The sequence below is a fragment of the Suricata suricatta genome, chromosome 15, assembly GCF_006229205.1.
Source record: "Suricata suricatta isolate VVHF042 chromosome 15, meerkat_22Aug2017_6uvM2_HiC, whole genome shotgun sequence".
Taxonomy (NCBI): domain Eukaryota; kingdom Metazoa; phylum Chordata; class Mammalia; order Carnivora; family Herpestidae; genus Suricata; species Suricata suricatta.
Window position 1 is genome coordinate 71,275,767 of NC_043714.1, and position 16,228 is coordinate 71,291,994.

The following is a 16,228-nucleotide window of genomic DNA, read 5'->3' on the forward strand; positions in this document are numbered from 1 at the left end:
AAGGGGCCCGGACGAAGCGCCCCGGCTCACCCGCCCCTCACGTCTGCCGCACACCACCCGCGTCCGTCCGTGCTCTCGGGCCGCCACGTGACACCAGGGATCGCGGACGGGCCTTAACAGTGGACCCCCTCCCCCAAAGCACTCACAGGGTGGCAGGGAAGTGCCAATGACCTGAACACAAGGCGTCAGTGTCCCCGGCCGGGGAGCCCCCAAGTCCTCCCCAAGGATGAACTCCAAGGAAGAACACAGAGAAGAAACAGGAATTAACAGAGCAAATTGGAGGAAATGGATCCCAGTGGTGAGAAGTGTGACAGGCATGAATGTCCAGGCGGCTCGTGCTTCACACCTCTAAGTGGCCAAGGAAACTAGAATGGGGCGACCAAGGTGACGGCCACAGGACTCACCAAGGCCCCTCAGCCTGGAGCACACACGCCTCATGAGCCGCCACGTTGGGGGACAAGTTATTCAAAGGGGCCAGGCACCGGCGTCCAGGGGGCGGAGTCCAGGTCAGACCTGCGTGGTGAGCGAGCCTTCTGGAGCCATTCAAAGTGAACATGGAAGGGGCGGGAGAGGACAGTGTGGGGAGAGGGCCTGAAGGCCACATGAAGGATGAGATGAAGTTCATAATTATAAATCCCCAACCTTAAATAAGGTAATCATTTCCCTTGAACTCACTCACACCTTCGTCCCTCTTTATTTCCATTCAGTGCAGCTAACAAGTAGTGCTGTGTTTTAAAATAAACGTAAGCATTTTAGGGGCGACTGGGTGGCCCGTAAGTTAGGCGTCCAACTTGGGCTCAGGTCATGATCTCAAGGTTCGTGAGTTTGAGGCCCGCGTTTGGCTCAGAGCCTGCTTCAGATCCTGTGTCTCCCTTCCCCTGTGCCCCTCCCCTGCTCACAGTGTCTCAAAAATAAATTTAAAAAACATTAAAAAAGAAAGAATGGATGAATGAATGAATAAAACATAAACATTTTAAAGTTAACTTTCTCTCCGAAATGCAGAACCTTACCAGGATGGTTGGTCTTGATATGCGACTTTATCAGCCGATCTTCTGAAAAAGACTTTTCACACACAGGGCAAGAGTAACTCCTTTTGTCCTGAACAGAAAAAGAGCATGGTCAGTTAGGTGCCTCGCTTACACCTGGGCTCCAGGGAGAATCCGCCACCACCGTCACCGTCACCGCCGCCACCGCCGCCACCACGGCCAGACCACAGTGCAACTTGGCAAACACGTGACGCGCCCCCTGCACCTGGCCCCTGGCCCGGGAACGGTACCGGCTCCACGTCAGAAGGGAAGGGACGGGCTTACAGACAACGACCCGGCGAGGGAGGCCGGGCCCGCCGAGCGCAGGGCTTGGCCTTCAGGTCTACCACGCAGACCAGCGCAGCTCCGTGACCCCAAGTGCATTATGTCCTCCAGTGCTCTCTGTGTGGTGGGGGGAGGGGGGGTCACAGGGTTACTGGATGCACAAGCACTCTCAATGGACGGGCATCACTGTGTTCCCATGACAGATTAAGAAACCGAGGCCCGGGAGGATGAGCCCCAAGTCTAAGCGGAAGAGCGGGTGTCTGGACCTGAATGGACAGATGCCCACCCCGGCCACTCCCGCCACGCCCCAGGCCTGCGTCCCACGGGGGTTCATGTCACACTGCCCCTCGCTCTGTGGACCCAGCTCCTGCAGAGGGAGAAGTGCTTGTGAATGACCGAGCTCTAGCTTTGGCTCGTCTGCCTTTGCCCTCAGCTCATTACAGGGCTGGTTCACGTGGGTGTTATGGGCTGAACTTCTGTCCCTGCAGAAGTCACCTAGTGAAGTCCTGACCCCTAGTACTTCAGAACGGGACCCCTTTCGGAAAGAGGGTCACTGCAGCCGTAGCTAGCTAAGAAGTCGTTAGGGCGGGCCCAGATCCAGCAGGTCCGGTGTCTGGACGCGGACATGCACACAGGGGGAGCCCACGTGATGGGGGCAGAAGTCCAAGTGGGGAGTCCACAAGCCAAGAAACAACAGGGATTGCTGGTGAAACACTGGAGGCTTGGAGAGAGGCAGAGAACAGACTCTCGCTCACGGCCCTCAGGCAGAAGTAGCCCCACTGACCCCGTGATCTGGGAACCCTGGCCTCCGGAACCGTGCGAGAAGAGACACTGGTTGTTCATGCCTGTCAGCGGCACGGAGGGGGCTCGAGGGGCTGGCCCAGGGCTGAGCTGAGGAAGGGGGAGGGCGGCTGCTGGACTCTGCCTGCGCTGCTGGGGCCCCAGACAGGTGGGCGAGGCGCCCAGACAGCAGAAGGCTACGTGTACGGGTTCTACTCGTGCTCCTGCCCTCGGCGCCCCCGTCAGGGAAGACCACCACGTAAGGCTGCACCAGTGCACGCTGATCAAGCAGAGAAACGCCCACAAAAACCCACAACAAGCCTCAAAGTGTGACCTGTGTGAACAAGCCTCAAGCCCACAAGAAACACAGGAGCTGTGACTGCAAGGATCATTCCAGAAGATGTTCACAGTCCGCGCTCACTTGGATTTAGACGAATCCTCACCATTGGCTGGGCACCTACTAGGAGCTCAGCACTGCACCAAGTGCTCTCAGGTCTTAGTACGTGAACACAATCCTCAGAGCCACCGGAAAATGCGGTGTACTCACACTAATAAACAATAATAGTCACCACAGCGACCAGTTCTTGAAAACTTCCCCATGCAGAGGGCTGTGCGTCACTTACCACAACCTGCGGGGCATTTGAGGAGCTGGCCGAGGTCACAGAACCCCGGAGGGCAGAGACGGGTGTGCAGACCAGACCTCTGTACGCCAGAGGTCCTGCTCCTGGGAGACAGTGACTAAGTACAGGACTCTCAGTCCCTGAGCTCAAATCCTGGTCTCACCACTTACTGGCTCGGGAGCTTTGGGCAAGTGGCTTAACCTGTCCGTGCCTCGGTTTCCTCATTTGGTAGTAAAAACTGCCTGTTGCTGTGAGGAAAAATGAAATTACAAACACATAAAGTGGACTTCCAATTTCCAGTCCAGCACGGGAGGCTCAGAAGTCTCTACTCCATCCTAACAACAGATGAAACAGACTGAAAAAGCAACAACTCGTCTTAACCCATAAGACAGGTGAGATCTCAGGCAAGCCACTGGCCCTCGACCTGGAGAGAATGCAGAGAATCACAACTTCCTGGAGCAAATACCCACAGGAAGAAACCCCCAGAAAACCAGGACTGAAATTGGCAAGCTGGCTGAAATTGGCAAGCTGGCTGAAGCTCACTATGGCCATCTAGGGGAGCTAGACACTCCAGGGGCACCCATCATCGTGAGCTTTACCCCTGGGAGCGGGACCTTGTACTCACAGTGAGTCTCAGAGAAAAACCCATACCTCTGGCAGGGAGGGGGGAAAAGGAACCATTCTGAAATACACTGGAATGTTCTATTCTTGACAAGACCTGCCCCCAGAGGAAACCAGTTCACCAGGGCCTAGCTTGCTGGGGTATAACCAGAGACTTAGCTACCTGGAGGAAGAGAAATACCCAATTCCAGCCCCCTACAGCCCTCCACTTGGGCAAAAGGACAGACCCAAACCCAGCCCACTTTAGCCATCCTTACCCACCTAGGGGAGTTGGAAAAAAAAAAAAAAAAGAAAAGAAAAGAGAAACAGTGGTGATGTTCATGCCCATGGCCAGAGGCTCCTGAGAACTGAGTCCTAATCACAGAGTTATAGAATGATTCTCCTCCCCTACACCTATATATTACTAAAGGCCTATTTATGGCAACTCATTGTACCCAGTACATCCTGTCTGGAATAAAGGAAAAAATACTACAAGACTCATGAAAAGGCAAAAACCACACTTTGAAGAGACACAGCAAGCATCAAAAGCAGTCTCAGATATGGCAAGAATTTGGGGATTATCAGACCAAGCATTTAAAACAACTTGGATGCACACGCTAAGGACTCTACTGGACGAAGCAGACAGCACACAAGAGGAGATGGGCCATGGAGGAAGAGACCAAAATTCTCAGAAAGAACCGGAAAAGAGATGCTAGAGATCAAAACCGCTGCGGCAGAAATGAAGAAAGCCTTGGAGGGGCATGTTAGTAGACTAGACACAGCTGAGGGGAGACTCTCAGAGCTTAAGGATATCTCAAAGGAAGCCTCTAAAACTGAAAAGCAGGCAGAAACATTGATGAACACAGAACAGAGTATCCATGGGACATGTAGTGGGAATATGAGAAGAAAGAGACAAAAAAACTGAAGAAATACCTACACCGATAACGACTGGGAACTTCCCTCACATGGTGTCAAAGACCAAGGCACAGACCGCAAAAACTCGGGAGAGCACCCAGTAGGAATAACACCAAATAAACCACACCTATCGTTTTCAAACTACAGAAAACCAAAGGTAAAGAAAAAATTGTGATAGAAGCCACAGGTAAAAATAATAATAATAAAACAAACAAAAACATAAAACAAAAAAAAAAACACACCTTACCTAGAGAAAAGCAAAGGTAAGAATTTCACCCATCTTCTCTGAAACTACACAAGCAAGAAAAGAATGGAGTGAAATGTTTACGGAAAGGAAAAAAAAAAAAACCACACCAACTCAGAATTCTATATCCTGCAAAACTATCCTTAAAAAATGAAGAAGGGGCACTTGAGTGGCTCTATCAGTTAAACATCTGACTCTTGACTTCAGCTTAGGTCATGAACTAATGGTTGTGAGATCGAGCCCCTCATCAGGTAAGTGTGGAACCCACTTAAGATTCTCTTTCCCCTTCCCTCTGCCTCTCCCCAATTCATGCATGCATCTGTCTTGAGCTCTCTCTCTCTCTCTCTCTCTCTCTCTAAAAAAAAAAAGAAAGAAAGAAAAAAGAAAAAAAGAAAGGAAAATACTTTCTGAGACAAACAAAACTGAAGGAATTTGTTACCACTAAGACCTATCTTATAAGAAATATTAAAACAAGATAAAGTCGACATAAAGAAACAAACTGGATAAAGTCAAAAGTTGATCTTCATAAAGAAAGAGCACTAGAGAAGGGAGAAGTGAAGGTAAAATAGAAGTTTTATTGATCTTACTCTTAACTGATCTAACAGAAAGTGTGTTCAAAATAGTAACTGTAACAATGTATTCAATAATGTATGCTTTCTATACATATGCTTATATATAAATGAATACACACCAGCAATGATACACGGTATATGAAGAAGGATGTAGGATTATTTTGTTACTACAAGATACTGACACGACCCATAAAGTGGAACAGTGCTATCTGAAAGCCAACTTCGATTCTATGTAAATGTATATGCTGCAAGTTCTAGGGTAAACACTAGCAAAAAAAAAAAAAAAAAAAAGGTATAAGTGATATACTAAGGAAAGAAAATGGAACCATATAAAATACCCAGTTAAAACCAAAAAAGACAAGAGCAGAAGACAAAGGAACATAGAACAAGGGCAACAAATAGAAAACAGGAACAAATATGATAACGATTAATAATTATTCATTCAACTATATCAATAATCATAAATGATCTAAAATGCACCAATTAACAGAGTATCAGACTGGATCAAAAAACAAGATCCAGCTATATGTGGGCTCTTAGAAGCCCACCTTAAATCTGAAGACACATACAGATTAAAAGAAACTGGATGGAGAAAGACACCATGCCAACACTCATCAAAGGAAAGGGGAAGTACTTACTAATTTAAGAGAGATGAGATTTCAGAGGTAGTTATCAGTGATAAAAAGGGGCACCGCATAATGTGGAAGGAATCAATTGTCTAAGAAGACCTTATAATCCTTAATATGTAGGCATCCAACAACAGAGTCAAAAAGCATGAAGCAAAAACTGGTAGAATGGCAAGCAGAAGTAACAAATCTACTCTCTTAGCTGGAGACTTCAACAGCCCTCTCTCAGAAATGGACAGATCCGGCAGGCAGAAAATCAGTGAATTCAACAACACAGTTGAATTCAATCAATCAACTGAGTATAACTGACATCTATAGACTATTTTATTTAACAACAGCAGAATACACATTCCTCTCAAGGGCACTAGAACGTTCACCAAAATAGACCATATTCTGGACCATAAAATAGCCCTCAACAAATTGAAAAGAATAGAAATCATACAGTGTTTGCTCACAGATCACAAAGGATTAAACTACTAACCAATAAAGAAAAATAGCTAGACTATGTCAAAATATGTACAAACTAAGTAATATACTTTAAATAACATGAGTTACAAAAAAGAAATCTCAAGAAAAATTTTTAATATTTTAAACTAAATAAAAATGTAAACAACTTCTCAAAAATCTATGGAAAGCAATGAAAGCTGCAGTTGAAGGGAAAGCTATATAGCACTGAATGTATACTATCTGAAAAGAAGATCTAAAGTCAATCATCTAACCTTCCACCTTAAAAAAGTATAGAAAGATGAGTAAATTAAACCCAGATTAAGCATAAGGAAAAAAATGTTGAAAATTAGAGCAGAAACCAATTAAAAACTAGAAATCAATACAGAAATCTCAACAAGACCAAAAGCTGTTTCTTCAAGAAGATTGAGAAAATCATTATGCCTCTAGCCAGGCTAACCAGGCAAAAGGGAAGGCAGCAGTTACTGACATCAGAAATGGAAACGTGGACATACTACAGATCTCGTGAACATTAAGAAGTGAGTAAAGGGATACCATAATTCTATGCCCAACAATTTGACTAGATGAAACAGACCAATTCCTTAAAAGACATAATCTGCCACAACTCACACAAAAAGAAATAATCATAATAGGCCTATCTCTATTGAAGAAATTGAATCAATAATTAATCATCTTCCAAAAATAAAAAAAGGGCCAAGCCCAGATGTGTCTACCAAACACATAAGGAAAAAATATAATTTCTTTGATATAACAATTCTCTACAATCTCTGTTAAAAAACAGAGGCAGAGGAATTACTTCCTACTCATTTTATGAGGCCGGCATTACCCTAATACCAAAAACAGACAAAAACATTGTAAGAAAAGTTGAATTATAGGTCAGTATCTCTCATTAACAGAGATGTAAAAATCCTCAGCAAAACAGTAACATATCAAACCCAACAATGTATAAAAAGAACTGTACATCCCAAATTGGGTGGGCAGCCTAGGTGGCTTGGGGGGTTGAGCATCTGACTCCTTGATTTTAGCTCAGGTCACAGTCTCACAGTTTATGAGTTTAAGCCTCACATCAGGCTCTGCACTGACAGCATAGAGCCTGCTTGGAATTCTTTCTCTCCTTCTCTCTCTTTCCCTTCCATGCTCATGCATGTTTTCACTCTGTCTCTCTCTCTCCCTCTCTCTCAAAATATATACATAAACTTTAAAGACAACAACAAAAGAACTATACACCACAACCAAGTGGAATTTATCCCTGGTAGGCAAGGCTGACTCAACATTCTAAAATCAAATAATCTATCATACCAACAGACTAAGAAATAAAACTCATATGCTCATATCAATAGTAGGAGAAAATTAATCTGGTAAAATCCAACACCCATTCATGATACACAAGCTCAGTAGACTAGGAAGAGGGAAGAACTTCCTCAACTTGGCAAAGATTATCTACAGAACACTTATAGTGAACATCATACTTAGTAGTGAGAAACTGGAAGCTTTCCTACTAAGATCAGAAACAAGGCAAGGATGTCATCTCCCACTACTCCTTTCAACACTGTACTGAAGTCCTAGTGAAAGCAGTAAGACAAGAAAAGGAAATAAAGACATACATATCAGGAAAAACGAGATAAAACTACCTTTGTTTGCAGATGACATAATCATCTACACAGAAAGTCTGAAAGAACAGACAAAATAACTCCTGGAACTAATAAGCAATCACTATAGCAAGGATACAAGACAAGAGGTTAATACACAAAAGTCCATTGCTATCCTATATACCAGCAATGAATAAGTGGAATTTGGAATTAAAAACAGTATCATTTACCCCACGAAAATGACATGCTTAGGTATAAATGCAACAACAATGTACAAGATCCATATGAGAAAAACTAAAATGCTGATGAAAGAAATCAAATAAAAAAAAAAGAAAGTGGAAAGCTATTCCATGTTCATGGAGAGGAAGACTCAACATGGTTAAGATGTCAGTTCTTCACAACTAATCTATAGATAGATAGATAGATAGAGATAGATTCAATGCAATAGCAACCAAAATCCCAGCAAGTTATTCTACGGTTATGGACAAATGATTGTAAAGCTTATATAGAAAGGCAAAAACAAAACAGGATAGCCAACACATCCTGGAGGAGAAAAACAAAGTTGGAATACGGATACTACTCAACTTCATGATTTACCATAAAACAACAATGATGGAAACTGTGCGGCACTGGTAAAGGAAGAGACAACAGATCAGTGAAAGAGAATAGAGCCCAGAAATAGACTCACTTAAATACAGTCAACTGATCTTTGACACAGAAGCAAATACTGTAAAAGTGAGCAAAGAGAGTTTTCTCAACAAATGATGCTGCAACAAGTGGACAGCCAAAATGACAGACACGCATCTATGGTCTTCCACAAATATTAACTCAACGTGGGTCACACACCTAAAGGAAAACACAAAACTACAAACTCCTAGAATGCATACAAGAAAACCTAGATGGCGCTGAATATGGTAGCTTTCGGTTAGCTACAACACCGAAGGCACAATCCATAAAAGAGTGAGTCGATAAACTGGGCTTCATCAAAATTCGAATTTGCTGCTCTACACAAGATGTTGTCAAGAGAAGAAAGAAAAAAAGCAAGTCACTGAAAGTATACAAAATATACAAAGAACTCTTAAAACTCAACAATAAAAAAAAATATTACAACATAGGCCAAAGACCTAGAGACCTCACCAAAGTAAGCAAATGAGAAGATGCTCCACAGCGTCAGGAAATGCAAATTAATGCCAGAATGAGACACTACTGTACACCTGTTAGAATGGCCCAAATCCAGAATAGTGACAAACAGATACACTGTGGTACAACCAAACAATGGAAAATACTCAGCACTAAAAATAAATGAGCCTTCAAGCCATGGAAAGATATGGAAGAAACTTAACATACTGCTAAGTGAAAGAAGCCAATGTGAAAAGACTACATACTATAGGTTTCCACCTCTATGACATTCTGGAAAAAGAATGATGGAGACAGTAAAAGGCTCCAGAGTGGCCAAAATGTAGGGGGAATAAGAGGGATGAAGAGGCAGAGCGAAGGGCGTTCTAGGTCAGTGAAACTACTCCACCTGATGCTATAATGGTGGACACATGTCATGACACATTTGTCCAAACCCTTAGAACGGACAGCACCGGACTCCAGGTGTGACTCGAGTGTCTGCGTCTGTTCACTGATTACAACAAAGGTCCCGCTGTGGCATGTATGGGATGTCAATAGTGGGGAAGGTCGTGCATGTTTGGGGACAGAGAAATCTCTGTACTTCCAGCTCAATTTGCAGTGAACCTGAAACTGTTCTGAACAATGAAGTTTATTAAGAGACAGCACATGAAGTGTAAGAGCAGAGCCTGGCCTGCGGTGAGCTCTCAATAAATCTGGAAAGCTCTGCTGCAGTGGCGGCAGCATTGCCATGAATGCAACTCAGCCTGGTTTTAGGCTGGGCCGGGCGCTCACGCAGCCTGCGCATCTCCGAGACGGAACTGAGTGAGCACTCATCCACACCCCTTTGTGGCTCAGTTGTTGCCGGTGCGGGACGTCTCCTGAGGGCGGTGTTCCCCGGAGCACACTCGCGAGAAGGGTCTTTACAAACAAAAATGAAGCCGAACCACCAAACAGTCTGGATGTGCCTCCCACAAAACGCCTGGGTTCCAAGCAATGTCTGCCAAGCTCAGGGGCCCAAGGGGTCCAGGCAGCTGTAGGGAGCCCGTCCCAAGCTCTGTGCCCAGACAGGGCCACAGACCTCCACAGAGGCCACAGCGTGGGCTCAGGGCTGCTCAGGGTGTTTCTGTCACTGTCGTCCTCTGCCCGTGAGCCTTCCAGGTCACCCCGTCACTCCCTGGGTCTGCACACAGGAACGCGTGCTCCCAAGCCGTTGGGAGAGACGCCGCTGGGTGTCTGGTGTGTGTCCCCGGAGAAGGCCTGTGGGCCGCCTCCCATGCCCTCATCAGCAGACCTGACAGAGGCATTCAGAAGGGCTTTGAAGGAGTTTACAGGGATCTCCCCCGAGTCCTTGCTATTTGATTTTTTTTCTTTTAATCTCTGATAGTCTGAAAGCAATTTATCTTAGAGCTTATCGGGGCCCCTCATTTCTTGATGCCTTTGAAGATTGTCAGAAGGACAAGGGAAGTGGGAAAGGGTGCTGGGAGGAGGGTTCACTCTCAGGGCTCATTTATTTCTTTCTCAGACCTCAGTTCCGCGCCAGAGATGAAAACCCAAACTGACACAGCGAACTTAAAAAGAGCGGCTGTTAAAAGAGTTCCTGGCAGAGGCGGAGAGGGAGAGGCCCGTGCGGCAATCCTGACGGTCAAGGAGCCCAGACCTCGGAGTTTGTTTGCTCTGGTGGGAAAGGCCTTCAAAGCTCAACACAGGATGCTTTGAAAGAAGAAAGGCATCAGCTGGAATCTGTGGCCACGGCGTGGGGAGCAAGAGTAGCCTCGGGGTGTGGGCGTGGGCTCAGGCCCTGGCTCTCTGCTCTGGGTGAACTTCACCTTGGTCAACAGCTCTACTGCAGGTGCCTTAGCCCCCAGAGCAACTGGGCAGTTCTCAAGGCTGAAAGCCGCAGCGGGTGGAGAATATCAAGCCTGACCCTGCCACCAAGCATATTAACTATGGTGTAAGTACCGCTCCTATAAAATATCTGACGTCGGGGCATCTGGGTGGTTCGGTCGGTTAAGTGCCCAACTTGATTTCGACTCAGGTCATGATCTCGTGGTTTGTGGGTTCGAGCCCTGAGTTGGCTCTGCACTGAGTACAGAGCCTGCTTGGGATTCTCTCTTTCTCTCTCTCTTTTCTCTCTCTCAAGACAAATAAATAAACTTTAAAAACAATAAAAAATAAAATGAAAAATAAGGTGGGAGACTGTACTCTGAACAATTTTTCAGGAATAAAAGGCCACGGTTATGGGATCTGCTGTCCTCCACGGACTCACTCGTTCATTCTTCAGACCTTCCAAGGGCCCCTGATACGTGCCAGGCACTGCGCTGAGGGCAGAGGTGTGGGACACTGGCCCTGCCCTCAAGGGGCCCGTGAGCCACTGAGAACTGCCAACATCCAGGATGAACGTATGACAGAGGCAGAAAAGGTGACGCCGAAATGGGGACAGATCTGAACAAGCCAGATAAAAGCCCCAACTCCATATTGGAGTTTGACTCCAGGACCGCCCCGGCCGCTGAGAGCAGCTCTGATGTGCCAGGTCAGGCCTCCGCTTCTGCACGTCAGCCCTGGTCACAGAAGCTGCACTGTCCACACGGGAAGCTCGGGGGCCCCAGGTCCCCAGCACTGTGGACAAATGCTCAAACACGGCAGCACAGAAACAAAGTCTGTGACCACAGAGGAAAAGCCCATCGGCTCCCGGCCCTTGGAAACGGAAAACCTCATATCCAATCACTTTACTTCAATAATGTTTTCCTCCACTAAAAAAAACAACAAATCCATTTATTTCCAGAAAGATACAGGGGTGGCTTCCTCTACTGTCTCTGTGTTTTGTGGCGATATATCATATTACTTTACCTGCAGCAAGCACACATGAGATGTTTTAAATAGGTGGACCCCCGTGGACGAGAACAGACCACGCACTCTGCAAAGACGGGGTAATCTGAAACACGTGCCAAGAGACCGTCATGCCCTGGACAGACAGATGGACGGGTCCTCCCCGGCACCAATACCACCCCTCTCCCCCTCCTGCTACTGAGGACAAGCTAGCTCAGACCCGCCTGTCCCCTGGAAGCCTGGACCTGTGCCACGTCCCTCACCACCACTGTCCCCGAGGCCCCACAGCAAGCCTGGAGACACGTCGCAGAAGCCACGTTCACAGAAATTCAGAAGCAAAGCCACACCCTGTGAGCGCGGACTCAGCGGTAACAAACACTAAAACGTGCTGTCCCCAAGTGCGGGCATGGGCTGCGACAGCACCCTCCGATGGGCTGGACCCTGTGCGGTCTTCTTGGAAGACCCAAGCTGGTCTGCTCCACTTCCTGCCATTTCAAATGTGCCTACCAAGAGGGATTGAAGGCGCAGACTCCCAGGCTCCCCTAAAATGACAGTGGGGCCTGAGCTCAGCAACCTCCCACCCCAGGCGATTCTGATTCAGGGCGGCATGAAGCCCATCACCTGCGTCCGTCACTAACAAACTTCTTTAGTGGCACCCACAGGAGGTCACCCGGGTGATGTCACCATCTGGCGATGCCACACAGGCTGACATGTAAACATACTGAGACATGGAAACAAAGGCCTCAGAAGACAAACCTAACACCTGCGTACGGGTGACTAAGACTGGCAGTTTCTATTTGAGTCTACTGTGCTCCGTCTTTAAGATGCACTCGCTGGTTGTGATCAACTTACTAGCTGAAACCCACTGATATCACAACTATCTGGTGGACCATGACCTAGGGACTGAAAAACCTGACCTGAGTGTTCTACATACATGTATTTTTTTTAGTTTATTTTGAGAGAGAGAGAGAGAGAGAGAGAGAGAGAGAGAGGGAGAGAGAACCATAGGTGGGGCAGAGAGAGAGAAGGAGAAGAAGGGAGGGAGAGGGAGGGAGGGAAAGATAGATAGATAGATGAGAGAGAGAGAGAATCCCAAGCAGGCTCTACACTTAGTGCAGAGACCGATGCAGGGCTTGAACTCATGAACCGTGAGATCATGACCTGAGCTGAAATCAAAAATCAGCTGCTCTAATCGACTGAGCCCTCTGGCACCCCTACATGTATTTTCTGATTCACACGCCACAGCCCCGAGGGGCAGGAGACGGTACCTAATGTTCATGTCATGACTCAGAAGGCGGAGCTCAGCAAATGCCCACGATCATGGGGGTGGACATGGGGCCTGAGCTATAGCACGTCAGAGCCCGAAGCCCCCTGCGCTTCAGGACCACCGCGTCCTCCTAGGCCACCCCTGCACAAAGTCTACACGGCGCTGTAAGAAGCAGGCCTGCTCCAGCAACAGCACTAACCGCCTCTTCCTGACCAGCTCGCCACACTTCCTTGATGCCAACACACCCTGAACACGAAGTCACATCGTCCACCTGCTCAAGAGAAGGAGGGTCTGCAGGAAGAGACTATATCAAATGTGCTCACCACGCCTTCTGATCACTGGGTGCATCAGTAGCTAAGAAATGGTTGACAGTCACAGAAAGGGAAGTAAGCAATGCCAGCTAAGGAAGATCTCGCACAGGTCAACGTTTCCTTGGTAACTTTGGCTTCATTACAGAAATAATTCACAGCTCAAAAGATAAATGTTGTCTAAACTCAAGACACTGGAGCCCGTTTTCATGCATGATCAGCAATACGGTCCACATGCTTCCCGGGAAATGCCCTCAGCCCCCTGGTGTACGTACATATGGCTTCCCCTTGGGGCGCCCGGGGGGCTCAGGCAATTAAGTGCCCAACTTCGGCTCAGGTCATGATCTCTCGGTCCATGGGAGCCCCGTGTCTGGCTCTGCACTGACAGCATGGAGTTCGCTTGAGATTCCCTCTCTCCCTTCTCTCTCTCTTCTCTCTCTGCCCCACCCCTGCTCACACACCCTCTTCTCTAAATAAGTAAATGTTTTTGAAAAAGTATCTCAAATGGAAGAACTGCAAATACTGGGGGGGGGGGGCAGGGAGGGATTGAACTCAAACTTGAACAACTTCCAAGAAAACCCGGGCGCCGTGAGAGCCAGGAGAACACCCAGCAGAGCCCCGCCCCTCACCCCACTCCTCTCCCGCAGTACCTTTCAGGGCCTTTCGTTACTGCGGCACAAGACACAGCACAGAAAGGATCACCCAGCCCCCCTCTCATGGGACAAAGCGTTCCCCCACCACGCTCCCCCCAACGGTGTGCACATGTCCACGGGGCCCCAGAAGGACGTGGCTGCCACTCAGGACCCACCACGCAGCGCGGGCAGCGGGGGCAGTGACAGGAGCACAGCTCACGGACAAGCACGTGGGCCTAAGCTCCATCTGCCCTGACGGACAGTGTGACTGGGACAAGCCACCGAATGACCCTGCAGAGAAGGCTCCTGACTCACCCCGTGGGGAAAATAACCCCACCTCCTGGACTCAGTACAAGAATTACGATACGAGAGTCCAGACCGTAGGACGAAAAGAGAAACTGTCACTTCCCTTCCCCAATACCCACGTCCCCAGATGCCTCCTCCAGTGTCCAGTGGGGGAGAAGCCTCTCTGAAGGAAGATCCATGACCACAGGAACTTGAAAAGAGAAGCTCCCCTACGTGCTGGGTTATCAAGATCCATGAAAGCATATGAAATCGGGGCTGCAGACCTCAGGACATGTCCCCCGACGTGGCCCTGCTGACCCTGAGGACCCGGGATGTGGCCAGAAGGCTGAGTACCGGCATCCAGAGGCAAGAAAATGCCTCGGCTGGGCCTGAGTCCCTCGGGCACCCATGACGGGCGAGGAAAATGGGCACAGGGCAGAACAGGTGGCTGCACACACGGCTGAGCTCCTGCGCAGCCTCCTGTGCGGCGTCAGCCTGGAGCCTCGGTGTCAGGGTCTCAACACGGAGCAACAAGCCCCAAAATGCCAAGTGACACGAATAACAGGAGTTGTAACAATCAATGGCGTGTGGTGCTTACTCCACATCAGGCATTGTTCTTAGACATATCCGGGTAAACTGAGGCATGGGGCAGTTACAGGACATCTTGAAGTCAGATGCACAGAAAAGGGGGGAGCCAGAGTCTAAAACCCATGGGTCTGGTCCCTGGTTTTTTGGGTTTTTTTTTAAAGTTTATTATTTATTTTTGAGAGAGAGAGAAAGAGAGAAAGCATGAGCAGAGGAGGGGCAGAGAGAGAGGGAGACAAAGAATCCGAAGCAGGCTCCAGGCCCGATGCAGGGCTCGAACACACCAACTGTGAGATCATGACCTGAGCTGAAGTCGAACACTTAACCAACTGAGCCAGCCAGGCGCCCCAAGGTCCCTGGTCTTAACAACTACCCTCCAAAGCTGCCCCCAGCATGCTGTCCTCATGCTGCCCTCACTCAACTCTTGGCCTCCTACGCATGTGTAGCGGTCATAGCCATGATTCCCGCTACCCCAGTTTCCCCGCCCTAAGATGGTACTGGAATCCGCACCACTCGAACAGCTACTCTGGGAGGAAAGCGGAGGAGCGCACCTTCATGCCCTATTCTAAAAGGGACAGAGAGGGGCGCCTGGGTGGCTCAATCGGTTAAGCGTCCGACTTAGGCTCGGGTCATGATCTCACGGTTCGTGGGTTAGAGCCCCGCGTTGGGCTCTATGCTAAACATTTGCTCAGCGCCTGGGAATTCAGTGGCTTCGAATTCTGTGGCTCCTTCTCTCTCTGCCCCTCCTCCACTGTGCTCTGTCTCATTCTGCCTCTCAAAAATAAATAAATGTAAAAAAAAAAAAGTTAAAAAATAAATAAATAAATAAAAGGGACAGAGAACATGTGCTAAGGGGTTCCAGTGACACGCAGTAGCGAGCACACAGTCAATACCACAATCACTGAGCCAGGGTCTTGCTGCAGAACATTCCAGTGTTTCCTCCCAGTAACCCTAGATCTATGTGCATGTACAAACACGTGTGTACACGTGTGGGCTGCATTTGCAGGCATGGATAATACATGCATGTATACACATGCATACGGTCTGTGAACATACATGAGGCCCCTGGCTGGCTCAGTCAAGCGTCCGACTTCAGCTCAGGTCATGATCCTGCTGTCCATGAGTTCCAGCCCCGTGCTGGGCTCTGTCCTGGCAGCTCAGAGCCTAGAGCTGCTTCAGGTTCTGTGTCTCCCTCTCCCTCCCTCTGCTCCTCCCCTGCTCACACTCTGTCTCTCAAAAATGAATGAACATTAAGAATTTTTTTAAGGGACATATACTTTTTAATATATATTTTATACAGAAAGGCAACCAAATCTCAGAAAAAACAAGTGACTTGTCCCAACACCCATAATCTGCGTGAGTGCTAGAGATGGGATCTGAACCCAGGCGTCTAACCCCAAACACGTGCCCTGACCCACCTCCCACGATTCCTAAAACGCTCTGACTTCACCCCTAGTGACCAACCCTACAGCGCGGCGGACCCTTATG

At 48.0% G+C, this 16,228-nt stretch overlaps 1 protein-coding gene across 2 annotated transcripts in view; it reads right to left on the reverse strand.

Moving 5' to 3' along the window:
* The window catches only part of ZFAT (zinc finger and AT-hook domain containing), a 179,126-nt gene that overhangs the window by 86,065 nt on the left and 76,833 nt on the right, over window positions 1–16,228 (reverse strand). For both annotated transcript variants that reach the window (XM_029923577.1, XM_029923578.1), the window contains exon 8: window positions 1,011–1,098. In XM_029923577.1, the coding sequence (XP_029779437.1) occupies window positions 1,011–1,098 (88 nt within the window). The remainder of the gene's footprint in view (window positions 1–1,010; window positions 1,099–16,228) is intronic.